Here is a 16,531-nt window from a genome sequence, read left to right as displayed (position 1 = left end):
CTAGCCAGATGGGCAGGTTACACCAGCAGAACTGGTGTATGCCGGCACGGAGAATGAAATATTTTGCAGGACAAAAGAGCAGCGATTTGTACTTTATTACAGAAACAAGACCATCAAACACGGGCGCGGAGGAGAGGGGTGACTTCAAAAAACAGGTTTATACACCAGGGGCATTATTCTCTTTTGTTTAGACTTCGGGCATAAAGAACGGGAAAAAAGGCTTCCAGAGATCACCCTAACTTTTCGGAGAAGAATTTTTACTGGTGTATTTGCACCAGTACACCAATGCTAAATACGCCCCTGTTTGCAGTTAGAAGTAACTTTTAGGATTTTTAAATTGCAGGATAGTTATAACGCGCCTTTAAAAGAAGATAGGTTTGTCTTTTTTCCATCAAAAGAATCTGTATGCAATGTTTTATCAATATATAACAAAAATAAAGTTCTATAAAATAAAAATATTTACAGTTTATATTTATATATACATACATGGTGACCACTCTTTTTTAAAAAGTAAATTCAGAATTTTTTTCAGGAGTATCACTTTGTGCGACAAAAACAGAAATTTTAATGACAATAAAAAAAAGTAAACGGTTCACTGATAACTAAAAAGACTAAAAATTAAAAATTAATTTCCTGAAGTTTTTGCCATTTTCTATCTTTGCAAGAATACATTCAATTTCCAGAAGGTATAGCATATTAGGTACATAAAATCTATTTTTGCAAAAAATAACAACAAAATATTGTCATAATTTTTGACATCGACGCTTGCATTATTATGACAATTTCAAAGGAAGTTGCCAAATAAATTTTAGGAGTTTTGTGGAAGTCTAACCAAATAATCAGGAAAACTTGTCCCTGTAGAATAAATTTGTAATTAAAGATGAAATTGAATACATGTGACAGTTATGTGGACAGGAAAGTGGACAAAACATGTTGTTGGGAAGCTAGAAAGGATTCTAAAAAAAATACTTAGAACTTAAATATCAAATTATTTTTTTTACCAAAAACAAAAACGAAACAAAAAACTGATGAAACAAATTATAAATTTTTATAGGACATGGAACGGGTACATAATTGAAACATTCCAGACGATTTCAGTTAAAATTCGTTTCGAATTAACTCCGCATAAAATTTACTTTCCCGAAAAATATTGAGCATAGCAAATGTTGCGTGTGTGATATAAATATAAATCTATTAAAGAATAATTATATCTATATAAATACATATATATATATATATATTTAGTGTCCATAAGACAATTTTTAACCACGTTTTTCGAAAATTTATTTTCTTTTTCGACCTAAATAGAAAAAATTATTTATTATAAAGTATACGCACATGTTTGCACAGACGATTTTTATAACAACAAAATTTTATGAATGCCTAGAATGTACCATTGGAAGGAGAAATCTTGGCGTGGTTTACCTTAAGTTTTTTTGCAATAACAATAACAACTTTCGGTTATAAGCCATATTAAAAAAATTTTGCCAAAAAAATCCATTCGCGAATCGTTGCTCTTCAAATATTTGGCGAACATAAACTTTCAAAAATTGAAGAAAGGACAAAAAATAGCGTACATAATCTTTCGCTAATTCTACCAAGATTCACAGAAGATTCTGCAGCTAAAGTAATTTGATGAATCCTAAAATGGCGTGATTGGCGTGGATTTACTTTAGTAAACAATAAAAAATGCATTGTGTGTCATGTATTAAACTTTCTAATGGCTGTACTACGACGAAAAATTGGGTGAAATTAGGTGAAATTTAAACTTTTGAAGACACGTTCCTGACATAAAGAAATGCTGGCTGACTGTTTTTGCTACAATGGGATAACAGCTGCTAGTCTGTGTTTTTATGTAAGGTACGCGAAAGTTATTTTCTCAATATTATATTAAGGCTCTTTTAGAAAAAAAATAATCGCGTAAAGTTACCAATATGGTGACAGAAGAATATTGTAATAATTTAATAGACCATTTCGGAGATTATGCGCCATTATGAATTTGCGGAACTTGGTGGTGCAAGTTGAACCTTGGACTTCACGTTTTATTCAGCCATTTGCCTTGCAGAACTGCTGGCGGCAGGACAGTTTTGGTTTTTGATATCTGTTTTTATCTTTGTGATACTAATTTTATGATATATATTTTGAAAAATACTTTTATTAGGCACTTATTTGTACTTTTAATTTCTTTTTGTACAATAAAGGCAACTTAATATATCCTAAAAACCTTAGCTAGCTAGAGGTCTCCCAAAAATGCTTTTAGGACACTGTAATGTAGCTAGCTAAAAGGCTGTAATTAGTAATTAATGCTTGGTTAAAGGTAATTTCATTTTATATTTAGATATTTAAAAATGTGTAGCTGCTTTGTGCATTATAAAGATAATGGCATTGGATTTTAAACTTGGATTATACTTTACTTTAGAGAGAAATTTTTGATGTTGGAAATACCTTACTGGATTTGGACTTGAACTTTGTTTTTGGATTTGTAAAGAAATGTTTAGGTTGTAATACTTGTAAAGATCTAGAGAGTTATAATCCATTGTCAAAATACTTGTCAAAACTCTATAATGTTATTTATTCCTAAGGTGAAACTTGCAAAATAAATAAAACTCGCAAAATAATCTGGCTTCTTCTCTATAATGGATGTAAAAATTTTCAATACACTGCCCATAGAGATACGGTAACAGATTCAGTCGCAGATTTTAGAAATAGAGTCATGAGTCATTTTAATTGCAAATAATTTTTATTATTTTGATATTTTTATAATTTTGTTTTTCGGTGTATGTTTGACCCTTGATCCGTCTACTTAAACACTCCTATCTTTGAGTCTTTCAAGAGTGGTATTAGAAAGAATACCTGTCTCTCTTCCCTGCTTTTGCTATTTCCCTATGATTTTTTTGTACGCTTCCCTTGTTGAAAAATATGAAAAAGGGAAAAATGATGAGTTTAGTTTACTATACTAAAGTGGTATTCGATTTTTTGTTTTTCTATGTTATTTGTTTCAGTCACAATCTATATTTTACATGGTGTTTTGTTATATATACGTATGTCTTTATCGCTTTCTTTATCAGGACATGCAATTATGGCAGTAATTTATTACTAAAGTGTAAATATCTATGATAAATAAATAAATTACTCCGTGAAGCTTGTTTAAATTATTGGCATAATTTCCATTGCAGAAAAAGCTCTGGCGATTAACTCAACTATTACTCAGTCCACAATAAGTGAGTCAGCTGCCTCACACTAAGTTCTAAACAATCCTCATACGTTGTAAGAGCTGACAAGAAGTCAGTCAGCTGCCTCACACTAAGTTCTAAAAAATCCTCATACGTTGTAAGCGGCATAATTCGATCGTAAAAATATGTTTAAAGTTAATTAAATATCCACTTCAGCGTTAAATTTTAAATGTATTATATCAAAAATAATAAAACACACTCAGTATCCCTACGTCCTACATGTGTATTTAATTGCTATTTATAATTCATTAATAGATCAAAGCAATACGCTTAAATAAATGTTGTCTGGTGTTATCCCCTGTTACTTAGGTAAAAACATTACGAAGACCTAAACACGCTAAGAGTGTATACAAAACTCGTTTCTTTTTGTGTGTTTTAAGAGAGTTTTCTACTACGGCATATACGGGTTCAAAGTTCAACTTGCACCACCGGGCTTCGAAAATCCATAATGGCGCATAATCTCCGAAATGGTCTATTTACATTCAAATACAGTTTACAGCATGATAATCCTGCACAAGTTGCTAAATTTGGAGCCAACGGATGTCGGTATACTTGATCTTTGCTTAACTCTTGCTGAATAAAAAACCTCGCACATTTTTAATAACATTGTGTAACAACAGGACCACTAAGAAGGTCGAGGTGCAAGAAATTATACGCACTTTATTGCAACAACTAGTAAATTTAAAACCCGTGGAAGAATCCACTTGAAAAAACTTTTTTTAAATTTATTGTGTTTATCACAAAACAGTTTGTTGTTAATTTCATTAAATAAAATGCAAATAAAACGTTTTAAACGAAATTGACAACAAAAGTAACAAAGTTTATTGCCCCTGACTTCGCCTGTAATTTGTAACAAAACAATTATAATTAGTCGATAAGGCCCGTGGAGAAGTCCACTTAGGCAGGAGAACATTGTAAAAATTGGTTATTGTAGACTTTTTGCTGATGTCAGCAGTGCATTTGCAAAAACAAATTGACGAAATTCAGTTTATCCGTTGTCTCTATTGTGTAGAGCTCGACACGCTGATGAAGAGTATGTGTAAGATCATGTGCTTTTGATGAACGGGTAATGAGATATAAGGGTTTAAAAATTTTGCTGACGTAATCAATGACCCGTCAAAACACAAAAACTTTTTTTAGAGATTTGAATACCTGTTGCCTTCATCATACAGATCTTAAAACGCTGATTAGGAAAAAGGATAGGATCATGTATCTTTGACAAACGGTTACAGAAATATTGGCGTTTAAAGGTTTTTTTGATGACGTCATACACCCGTCCATTCCGACACGGATTCCGGGACCCAGGTTTCAAAAACTTACCCAAATTAGTCCCAGGTGAGCCTTGGTTACCAACGCGGTGAAAAATGACTGACGTCACCACCCCGTTTCCAAGTTATTTGGCCTCAAAGTTTTAAGTGCACTGTAATGGATTCAAAATTTTATATAAGATATTGACGCGAGTAGTGTTATTGACGTCGCGCCGTAACGTCAGAAAATTTAACTAGTCGGTGGCCCGTGGAAAAATCAAACTCGCAAGGGACCAAAAAATTGAAGAGATAGAGAAATTTCAAGATAAAGAAAGGAAAATACTTTAGACGAAACACAAAGGGACCGAGACTTTAGTTCGAGATAGAGAGATTCCACTGTATAGATATAGACACCATGTTAATAATTACCTTTTGTATGATTTTAGATGATTTTTCAAAAAATAGATACATTATCTTTCAGTACTTTTTCAGTACTAGTAAGTAGCAGTAAGTCTTTTGTAACTGTTTTATTTAAAAACAGAAACAGACGAAAGAACTTAAGGTGGAAGCTTGAACTCGTAAAAGCAACTTTTTTTTCTTATTTATTATACATTTTTAAAATTATTTATGATCAGTGTTCAAAACCAAATGTTTTGATGTTCTTTTCAACGGAGTGTGCGTTTTTATGTCGATAATTATGCTATTTTAATGATGTATATAAAGTGGTATTACTTTCTTTTGGCTGTTGAGAAATGAAATATATTTTGAAAATAAGGCACTCACCATATACGGGGATTTAAAAGTACGTTTTTTTAAAATTAAAGCGAGATTAGGTAGTGAAAGGCTTCTTTTTTGTTTGTTTTTTCGCAATGATAGTTATTCACGAAGTATGGTTAGTTATGCGAGACAAGAGCATTTGATACAAAGTAATTTGTTTTTATAATAGTTGATTTTATTAGAGTAAAAACAGTAAAATTCAAAAAATATGAATGAAGAAACTCCAAACAAAAAGAAAAAAAGTAGTGATTTCAGCTTAGAAAAGTGCGTTGTCTGTGAAGAGAACAATAACAAGAAGTTGTAATTTTATACTGATTGTTCACTTTAAGGAGCTAATTTATTTTGGAAATTGTTATTTTCATTTTTCGTAGGTCACTGCTTTTTCAAAATCTGAAAGTATCAAAAAGTTAATTGACTGCTTATTGAATAATCCAGTTATAAAGATCGAACATTTATTAATTCCTTTGAAAAGTTGGTCTGTTGAATCGCTAGTTGATGGAAACGGTTTTTAATAAAACAAACATTTCTCGCTTGAAAACACAGAATGAAAAGATACATAATCCAGCACACTTACGAGGAAAACTATCACTAGAACCAAAGCTGAGTAGTAATACAGCATATGACAACATAACTGATACACCATTATCTCAAACAAAATCTTTGCGCTTCAAATTTACTCTATTTGACAAGGACTGTTGTGTTATATGTTATAGAAAGGAGGTAAGCTTCATAAGGTTTCCGTCTTTTAACTGGGCACAAACTGCTACATGTTGCTCAACAACTACTAGACCAAAGCTAGTGTATAAGGCTCAATTATGTTCCAAATGCAGCTGATGCAGTAGAAAATGATGTCCAGCATCATCTTAATTGTTGGGTTATGATACAGCGAAAAGTTTCTAGTACATCTACGAATGCAATTGATGATGAAGAACAAGAGATAAAAGATGTTACAAAGGTTATGGCGGACATTGAGATAGTAAACATTGTGAAATGTGCCATAAACAATATAGATTTGAAAAAAATGCTGATATGAACATGTGAATATCACATATAAGAATTTATTAGGGAATGAAATAAATCAACATAAAAAACACAAACAATACCTGAAACAATTGCTGCACATAAATTAACTAATATTGTAATTTCCAGACCTAAATCTAGAAGAAGAATTTGTTCACGTGTTGCTCATAACAATGCAATTGAAAGTTACTGAAATTCACCAGTATAATCAATTGTTTGATGCCGCTTCACTAGTACGTCGGGATATCTTACGACAAGAGAGTTGGAAATTTACTGGTGAATTTAACAGCTTAAATCTTTCAAAAAGTTAAAATCCTTTCCACAGTGGATGACATGTGCCCAAAAGGAAGCCATTTGTACAAATGTCAGAAATATTGGATGAATTGTCATCAATTCTGTAAAAACAAGGAGACAAGCAGATTATAAGTCTGCTACTACTTGTACACTATTCACAAGATTTTCCCCAGATAGGTTCAGTTTTTATATATGTTGTATTATGATGGTCAAAGGTTATATTACTATGGTATTGCAAAGATCAAATCTTTCAATTCAAAAGCTTCCACCACCTCTGAATTTAGATGAAAAAATAAAGATTCGTCATTAGTACCAATTCTTACTTGGTAATTGTTTTTGCAAGTGAAAATGTTTTAATAATAGGTGCAAGTGTTGAGAGAATGGTTTTACTTGTACCAAAATGTGTACATGCCATGAATGTCGAAACAACGATGATGAAAAAAATGTAGAAGAAGTTGATGAAGATAACTGACGATTTATAAATTTCACGGAGAACTTTGAGATAAACATTTTTATACTCAACAGGGGTTGAAATAACTTTAATAACGAGTAAAAACATTGGTTAAAAAAAGAAATGGTAATTAATTGGCATTTTCACTCTTTTTTTTAAAGTACCGCTACTGACAAATAACGAATAGCTTATGTCTAACACGAAAATTGCTTTTTTATTTTTTTAGGATATATACCTATCAACTATTGTAACTACTGTAAGTAAAACGTCTAATATCTCATAAACTTTTGATTTTTTAAATCTGGTTTTCGGACATTTTTTACTTGTTTATATATTATGTATTAATAAAAAAAGGAAAAATTCAACATTCCAACTTTGATATTTCACTGACCAGACAATCAAAGAGTTGCCTTTAACAAGTCTCTGCACGCGAAAAACATAGTGACCCCCACTATATATAATGATATGATGGGGATAACATCTATACCGTAACGATTCGAACAAGCGCCCTGGGCGCTTATTAAATTTTAAGATTTTTTGTATGGGTGCTTAATCAAAGAGCGGGTGCTTAAAAATGCTTGGTTTGATGTGTTAAATGCTTTTAAATTTTTCCTAATTTGGTACAAATTAAAGACAACAGCAATTTTCATTTTTTATTTTTTTTCTAAAATATAAAACTGAACAAAAGAAGTTTAACAAGATAAAGGTTTTTTCTAGGATTTTTTACAACATCAATATCATCTGCCTCATCGCCAGATAAAATAAAAGAACAGTTTTTAACTTAAAACATAGAAAGAAAGGATTATATTTGAACTTTTCTATATATCTACTATAGAAAAGATGTTTACAACATAAAATACATATTTTTTTATCCCTGATATAAAAAAGTATAATTTTTAAATAAGCACCCAGTTTCTCAAGGCAGTTTCCACTAAGTGCCCCTTTTATAAGGAGGAGTGCTTATTTAAGGGGCCCCTAATAAGAGCCAGGCGTTAATTGAACTTGGGGAAAATTACCTAAGCGCTTTTCAAGGGGGGGGGGGCTTACAAAAAGGCTGGGTGCTTATTAATTGAATCATTACGGTATGTGCTAAGGATAGACTTATGTCCAAAAAATACAAAAATGGCCTATTATTTATAATAATGTCCTTAAACCTAACCTAAAAGCTTTCTCTGCAAATGCATCACCATGCAATACAATACAAAATCCATTGTTTTTATACTTCCACTCACCTAATACAACTGGACATTATCGATGCAATTTAAGTATGATATGAGTATGATAGTCATAAAATCTTGCAAATGGGGAAAACCTGTATGGTGCAGGAGCATCATCATCATCATTCATCATTCTCGGCTTAACGTCCGTTTTCCATGCTAGCATGGGTTGGACGGGGTATATTAATGACCCTCTTCCAATCTGATCTACACTGTGTTAGATCTAAACTCAACTTCCTCTCTATCAAGTCTGTCCTTATAACCTCCTGCCAAGTCTTTCTCGGTCTGCCTCTGGGCTTTGCCCCAGGAACTATCAAGTCTCTACACATTCTTACCCAATTATCCTCCTCCATTCTTTCCAAGTGCCCCAGCCAATTTAATCTTCTTATCTGGATAACATCTTTAATTCTACGGAGACTTAGCCTGCTTCTTAGCTCATCTGAACTCTTTCTGTCTCTCAGACTGGCATTACACATCCACCTAACCATTCTCATATCATTCCTTTCTAAACGGTCAAGATCTTCCTGCTTCACTGCCCATGTCTCACTACCGTACAACATAACACTTCTTACACAGGCCTCATACAACCTACCTTTTACCTCAATTGACAGGACTCTGCTAGTCAATAAAGGAAGTAACTCTCTAAACTTTTTCCAAGCAGAACCTATCCTGCAAGTAACACTTCTTCCAACACCCCCTTCACTGCCCAACATATCACCTAAGTAACAGAAGTTCTTAACTATCTCTAACGAGCCACTGTTGTACATCATTAAAGCTGGAAATACTTCATTCTCTATAATCTCACCTTTGCAACGCTTGCATACAAACGGTATGCCAGCTCTTAACCTTCCACTAATACTACTGCACAAAATTGGAGTTACTACCAACCCCTTTCCTGCAAACTCCACAAGGCCACTTTCCAACTACAAGGTCACACTTGGCTGCAATGCTACTTATCATGACTTTAGACTTTGCTGTGTTTACCTTCAGCCCTTTCTCTTTTAGTCCTTTCTTCCACTTCTCAAACTTTTCAACTAATTCTTCCATCGACTCTGCTATGAGAACCAAATCATCTGCATACAATAACTCCCATGGACAACCTGTTCTGAACTCCATCGACAGCGCTTCTAAGACTAGAATAAACAACAAAGGACTAAGTACAGAACCCTGATGTACACCAACATTTACACTAAATTCATCACTAAGTGAATCGTTAATCCTGACACGACTTCTAGCATTGCTGTACATAGACTGAACCATCGTAACTAGCCACTCATCCACACCTAATTTTCTCATAGCCCACCAAATAACTTTACGTGGCACTCTATCAAAAGCTTTCTCTAAATCTACAAAGGCAAAATAGAGATTCTTTCTCTTTCCTAAATACTTTTCCTGAAGCTGTCTGAGTAAAAATATTGCATCTGTAGTGCCACGCCCTGGAACAAAACCAAATTGCATCTTATCTATATCAATACTTTCTCTAAGTAACTTATCAATCACTCTTTCAATAACTTTCATTACTTGGTCAACCAACTTCAAACCTCTATAGTTACCCCTTTCTAATGCATCACCCTTGTCCTTGAAACAATTCACTATTACACTCGACTGCCACTCACTCGGAATAGCACCATCCTTTATAATCTGGTTAGCAAGACTTGTAATAAGCTCAACTCCAATATATCCAGATGCTTTTACCATCTCTGCAACAATACCTGATACTCCTGCAGCCTTGCCAATCTTCATTTTCCTAATAGCCTCCACTACCCATTCTGTCTTGATCTGCATAGCTGGCCCTTCTACGACATCATCATCAGACAAATTATCCTCGTCCCAATCAAACTCAGTGTTAAGCAACCTCTGATAATGATTCTTCCAAGCTACCCTTTTCTCCTCCTCTGTGCTAGCCAAAACACCTTCATCATTACGTATACACTTCTCACCTACAATATCTTGATTAGTCTTCTTCATTTGCTTTGCTATCTTGAATACCTCATTGCGCTGGTCTTCCCTTCTTAACACATCTGCAAATCTGTTTCTCTCTGCTTCTGATTTTGCCTTATACACTGCTGTACGAGCCCGACGCTTAGCTTCTAAGTAAATATTTTTACTACCACCTGACTTCCACTCTTTCCAAAGTTTCCTCTTTTCCTTTATACACTGGTCAACCTCATTATTCCACCACCAGGTCTGTCTATGTCTAGCTTGTCCTTTCGTCCACCCACAGGTATCATCAGAAGCTTCTAGAAGACAATTCTTCAAAGTAGTCCAAGTACTTTCAACATTGTCACTATTACATTGACTATTGTAGGCTAACTGCTGAACTTTTGCACTAAATTGTCTTGCTACAATCTCTTTCTTCAGCTTCCAGACTTTTCGACGGGGCCTGTACTTTCCCTTGGCTTCTTTAACACTCTTCAAGATAATATCACAAACCAGCAACCTATGCTGGGAAACACACTCTTCCCCCGATATAACTTTCACGTCCTTCACCACTTTCTTGACTGACTTTCTAACCAAAAAGTAATCTATCTGTGTCTTACAACCACCTGACTCATATGTTATCAGCCTACTCTGTCTCTTACTGAATGATGTGTTGCAAACCACCATGTCCGTTGCCATTCCAAACTCAAGCAATCTCTCCCCTTCCTTATTTCTGCTCCCAAATCCATAGCCTCCATGCACACCTCTATAACATTCAGATGACTTCCCAACATGACCATTAAAGTCGCCGCCCACCATGACAAGTTCAGTGTCTCCAAACTTTGATGTGACTGCTATTACTCATCATAAAACTTATCTTTATCTTCCTCACTGAGTCCACACTGTGGAGCATAAACTGACAGAAAAGTGACAATCCTATTACCTATCAAAAACTTTATCACTATAATACGACTATTAACACGCATAACATCTATTACTTTTTCTACCCACTTCTCTGCAACAAATATGCCAACTCCTCCATATCCATCACTATTACCAATCCAAAAAAGCCTATACCTTGCCCTCCTACCTTCCACAAATCTCACTGAAGCTCCTCTCCACCTAACTTCCTGAACACAACACATATATCAACAGATCTACGTTCTAACATTTCAACTACTTCACCTGCTCTACCTCTCAGAGTACCAACATTTACACTAGCCATCCTCAACCTAGTGTTATCTACCTTGTGATGTGATAGCTGGGTAACGGTGTGACGATGCTCACATCTGACATCTGTCCTACCGTGCGCGACACCTTCACTCCTTAGAGTTCCAGCCCCGTTTACGCAGTTTGTGTGATTAACTATTCTTACGGCCATTAATAAAGAGTTTTGGCAATGTTTTACAGCTGGATGCCCTTCCTAACGCCAACCGTTCACAGACCGGACTGGGTGTTTTTTAAAGTGACACCATCACTATGTGGCATTTCATGGGACTTCCACAATCGGCCCTTTAAACTAAGGTATGGTGGAGGACGTTCAACTCCTCTCTTGTCTCTTAAGGAGACCCTTCACCTACACGCACCTAAGCATGAAAAACGGGTGAACCTAGAATTGATAGTCTCAAAGCAATATGTGCTGTCGTTTTAAGCGGGATTTTATGTAGATTAAGACGAGACTAATCCTCCATTTTGAATCTGTGGAGAAAAAGTTATGAACCAAAATGTAGGGGGAGTTTTTTCATCACAAAATATATTTTGCTGCCTGTGGAGTCTGGTACCTTCGACATAATATTGTATGGAATTTTCTATTGACCTTCAGATATTTTGCTGAAGTGTTAAAGCTTACCTTGGCAAAAAAGTTTAAAAATAAAATATCTTTTCAGATTTAATAATATAACTAGTCGAATAGGTAATACAACATTTGTCTGTTTTTCATTCGTACTTTTTGCTAACTTTGCAAACTTCATTCAACAATACACTCTTTTTTGCAAGCATAATGCTTATAAGCATACTTAAGCTCAAATTTTTCTGAAACTAAGCATAATGCTAAACATACCTTGAAGCTCAGAACATACTTAAATACTTTCAATACTTCAACTATAGCCAAACCCGAACTCACAATTCAATAACACACACACTTTATACTCAAAAGCAGTAATGAGAAACAGTTTTATCGAACATTCTAACCTTTTTCTAAAATGCATTCGGATCAGTAGTATGTATTTGAATCATTTAGAGAACACTGCAGTGTAGCGTTACGCAAATATATGTATATAATCTTTATTGTTGATAAAGAAAAGGAACAAGAGTTCGGAAATAAGCATATTGCTAAGCATACTCTCAGGCTCAAATTGGAAAAATCTTAAGCATACTGATCTTCAGTTCAAATCAACTGTATGCTTATAAAAAAAATTAGTGTACCTTAAGTGGATAAATTTTGGCCAGTATTTAATTTGGTGAATGACCAAAAATGGAATATTTGGCGGGGATTTAATTTGGAGAATAATCAATTTTATAAAATTTGTTGAGGATTTAATTTGGCGAATACAAAAAAATGTTTATTATGGCGGGGATTTATTTTGGTGAATGACACAAAGAAATGAATTTTTATGTCTTGAAATGTTTTATAAAAAATAAGAATAAACGTATATATAAACACAAGATTTACCTGTAACAATCCTCTTTATACTTGTAGTATAAACTTGTTGTAAATATAAAAAAAGTTTGTTTTTTGGGGAAAAAAACATTTTTCTTTTTTTAATTAAAAATTTGGCGAGTATTTAATTTGGCGAATTTTGCCCAAATTTGCCAAATTCGCCAAATTTAATCTTCGCCAAAATTTATCCACCTAAGGTAGCTGTTTGTGATGTTTCAAAATCTTCTAGTTGGCTCAAATCCTAAGATTGCTTTTTCTCAGTTTTGATAAATTATTTTTTATATATAATGTTTTACCAAATATTTACTATGGGTCATATTAAATCTTGGGTTAAGTATTAATTTTGGCTTATTTTTAATAATGGGGTTGATAAGAAAAGTTGTCGCCACCTGATCAGCACTGCTTCAAACTTTTATGAAGTACTCTACTGCTTTACCTGTACAAACTCATATTCTGCAAGCCAATTTGTAAACAGGTTGCGCTGCTTATTTTCACAACATTGAGGGTTATCTGGTAAATTGCAACTTTTAAGCAAAATAAACAATTTTTTTAATCATCAGCACATTAATTTGAGTTTTGATTTATATAAACTTTTTTGTCATGGGGAGTAAGCTGTAACTATTATATACTTCCCATACTAGACAGACAGTTGATTAGAAAAATAAATTTTTGTCGATGATAAGGTGACAAAACAGGTGGCTGTTAAAAAATACTTGTCTAATGACAAAAGGTAGTAGTCTTTAGAGGTTCAACCCACTGCAGATTGAGGAAATCGTAGACTGTAGCACAACAAAAACAGCAGCACATTATGAAGACAAAAAACACAACAAACAAGTAATTTAAACTGAATCAAATAGGCAAGTTAAAATAAATAAAACTTATTATAACATAAGGATGCTAAAACAGATAAATTTTAGAATTATTTTTAACGAATATATATATGTACATAATATATAAATAAGGCAAGCAACTATTTGTGTGCAAGGACTTGTGACCCTGGTCATAGCTTTCTACATGTGTTGCAAGTACCCAACACTTAGCCGTATAAAGATAATTACCAGAGGAAAAAAACAGCCTTTCCCAAATGGGTGATGTGTCAGGCTATTAAAACCAAAAAACGAGAAGAATAAAATTATGAAAGAGGCAGCAGGACCGTCAATCCTAAAGACAAAGGGACACCTACAAAGGCAAGGCAAAATGTCAAGCCCCCTTGCTACGCTTATTCTAAGCTCTCAAGATAAATAAGGGAGTGAGCAAACTCCTATTTCATGGTAGAACTGACCAAACAAGGTTCAACTGGGGCAGTGGTGGCTAGTTTGTCAGGTCAAAACTTTTGACATGTTCTGAATTCTATCAAATCTCACACAGTATCTCTTTCACAGTCTCTTAAAGAACCCTGCTGTCGATGGGTATTCAGAATATAAAGAGATAGATGCATTCGGCGAGTCTAAGATTACCACTGGCGACAATTCTTTAGTGGAGATGATGGCTTCGTTAGATGCAGATAATAGAAGTATCATCACCAAGCCTTTAGATAAGGGATTATGTATAGTTGTTCGGGACCGAGTGAATTACATGGCAGAAGCTGAAAAGCAGCTGTCTGATACTATAATGTATATAATAAGGCCAAGTGTTGTGAAAAAGATCTTGTTAAGCTCGTAAATTTAAGCAATGGTTTTTTTTAAGAAATCATATGCTAGGAAATACATTACTGGGAAAGAATGTAAATATTTCACTTATAAGGCCTTTAAAATGTGTAAATTTTATTTATATACTTTCTGAGATTCACAAGAGGGAGAAGAATGTGCATGCAAGGTCAGTTATTTCTAACTGAAGCTTTCCTACTGAAAAAGCCTCAAAGTTTTTAGACATCCACCTCAAACCAGTTAACTGGTTTGAAGTGGAAGTCTAAACACTCTGCATAACTATGCAATCTGGTAAGTCGTATGTGAATGATACTGGCGATTTTTTGAGAAGCTTAAGGAACTTGGCAGGGTTGCTGAGGATGCTAATTATGTCTACTGCTGATGTTGTAAGCCTATATCCCAGTATCCTACATGACATAGGTCTTGAGGGTCTTAGAGAAAGGCTGGAATTGCGACAAGTTAAACTGTCTGGCATATACTGCTAAAGGGACTAAATTTGGCCCACCTTATGCATGCATATTTATGGATAAGGCTGAAACAGATTTTTTGGAAAAGGAAGTAGTTTAACCCCTTGTCTGGGTACGGTAATACATGGATGACATTTTTTTCATCTGGACCGGCAGTTGTGAAGAACTTGATGGATTCTTGAATAGGCTTAATTAGATTCAACCTATTTTTAGGTCTTTAGACAGTATTAACTTCTTAAATGGTAACGTGAATAAAGATAATGATGGACATCAGTAAATACTTTTAAAAGACTAATTGTATATACTTCAGGGATTTTTCTGGCTATGTTTCTCATGTAGTCAAAGCATAGTGCATTGTTTGATTGTACTGCATAATTACACAATGTACAACTAATTATACAGTATGATTAGGCCCCCACCAAAATCAATGTATGTATATATAGCTATATATACCTTAATGGAATAAATTTTCGGCTTTTACAGACTAATATTGGTTTTCTCTGGTTGTCTCAGACAAGCTATTATCAGATCCAGGTTAACATCACAAGAGTTTAACTGTATATAATATTTGCATGCTTGTTTCTTCAGAAAACAATGTCGAAAGTTTACTAATCGAGGCAATTATACTTAGTGTACAAACTTGAAAATTTTGATTTTAAATTTAAATATGTTGATCATATATATTTGTTGATGGATCAGAAAATTTCAAGCATGTTAACCTGGATTTGAGAACAAATCTTACAAGTTTTCTTTCTTTCAGATCTTCGTTTGCATGGTGGACTTGAAACAGCCTGGTTTACTTTAACATTCTTTACACTTTCTCTTATTTTTAACTTATTACTTGTTTTCTTTCTCAATTTTCGGGTTGGTTTTTCGTCAAAAACACACGCTTTCGTGCTGGAACTGCAAGGATCTTTTTCTTCGATTAAACATGGACTGGATAAAGGCGATTCAGGACCAACATGAACCCAATCATATTTTCCACGTAATGGCTGTGATGAGCTGAAGTCAAAATTATATTTTTGAGTCAACTCTTTTCCAATTTTCTCTTGTTCTTTTCTTAAGTCTCTTTTAAGTTGGTCATGATCTACTGGCCATAACATACGTTTCACATTACGATTGCGCAAATTATAAACGTTTTCTTTTTCTAACATCTTTGCTTATACATAAAAATACAGCTACACTGTTTCTTATATTTTGTGTGAGTATAAAAACTTGTATCAAAATGGTTACAACATATGAAAATCAGCTGAGATCGTTCCAAAAATTTGAAAATGGCCGTTGATTGTTACAGGCCCCGCCACGCTGCCGAATCTGGAACGGTGATCACAAACAATGCAATTTAATTCAAACACAAAAGGTTGGTTTTAAATAAGCCAATTACGGTGTATCGTAAACAATAGTTTCATTCGTTTGCATCTTTTATGGAAAATCAATCGAGCGGTTATAACTATTGTTCGTAATCTTGTGCGAGTACGGCAACTTTGCACAATGTCTAGATATATTTCCATATCCTGTGAAAATACAGAATAACATGAAAACGAGATGCTCCTTTTTATCAATTAAAATGACGTAATTGTGAAAATCTCCTTAAAGGCTG

General features: G+C 34.0%; 1 protein-coding gene across 1 annotated transcript; it reads right to left on the bottom strand.

Annotated features, from left to right (window-relative positions):
- Positions 1 to 322: 322 nt before the first annotated feature.
- LOC130636184 (cyclin-dependent kinase inhibitor 1B-like) lies at positions 323 to 16,531 on the bottom strand. Its single transcript, XM_057445824.1, has 2 exons — positions 15,674 to 16,531; positions 323 to 1,300 (listed from the first exon to the last, which is right to left on the bottom strand). The coding sequence occupies exons 1-2, from the start codon at positions 16,083 to 16,085 to the stop codon at positions 1,284 to 1,286; spliced, it is 429 nt and encodes a 142-aa protein (XP_057301807.1). The 5' UTR covers positions 16,086 to 16,531; the 3' UTR covers positions 323 to 1,283.

Source organism: Hydractinia symbiolongicarpus, chromosome 3 (genome assembly GCF_029227915.1).
Source record: "Hydractinia symbiolongicarpus strain clone_291-10 chromosome 3, HSymV2.1, whole genome shotgun sequence".
NCBI lineage: Eukaryota > Metazoa > Cnidaria > Hydrozoa > Anthoathecata > Hydractiniidae > Hydractinia > Hydractinia symbiolongicarpus.
This window is presented reverse-complemented; position numbering and strand designations above follow the sequence as displayed.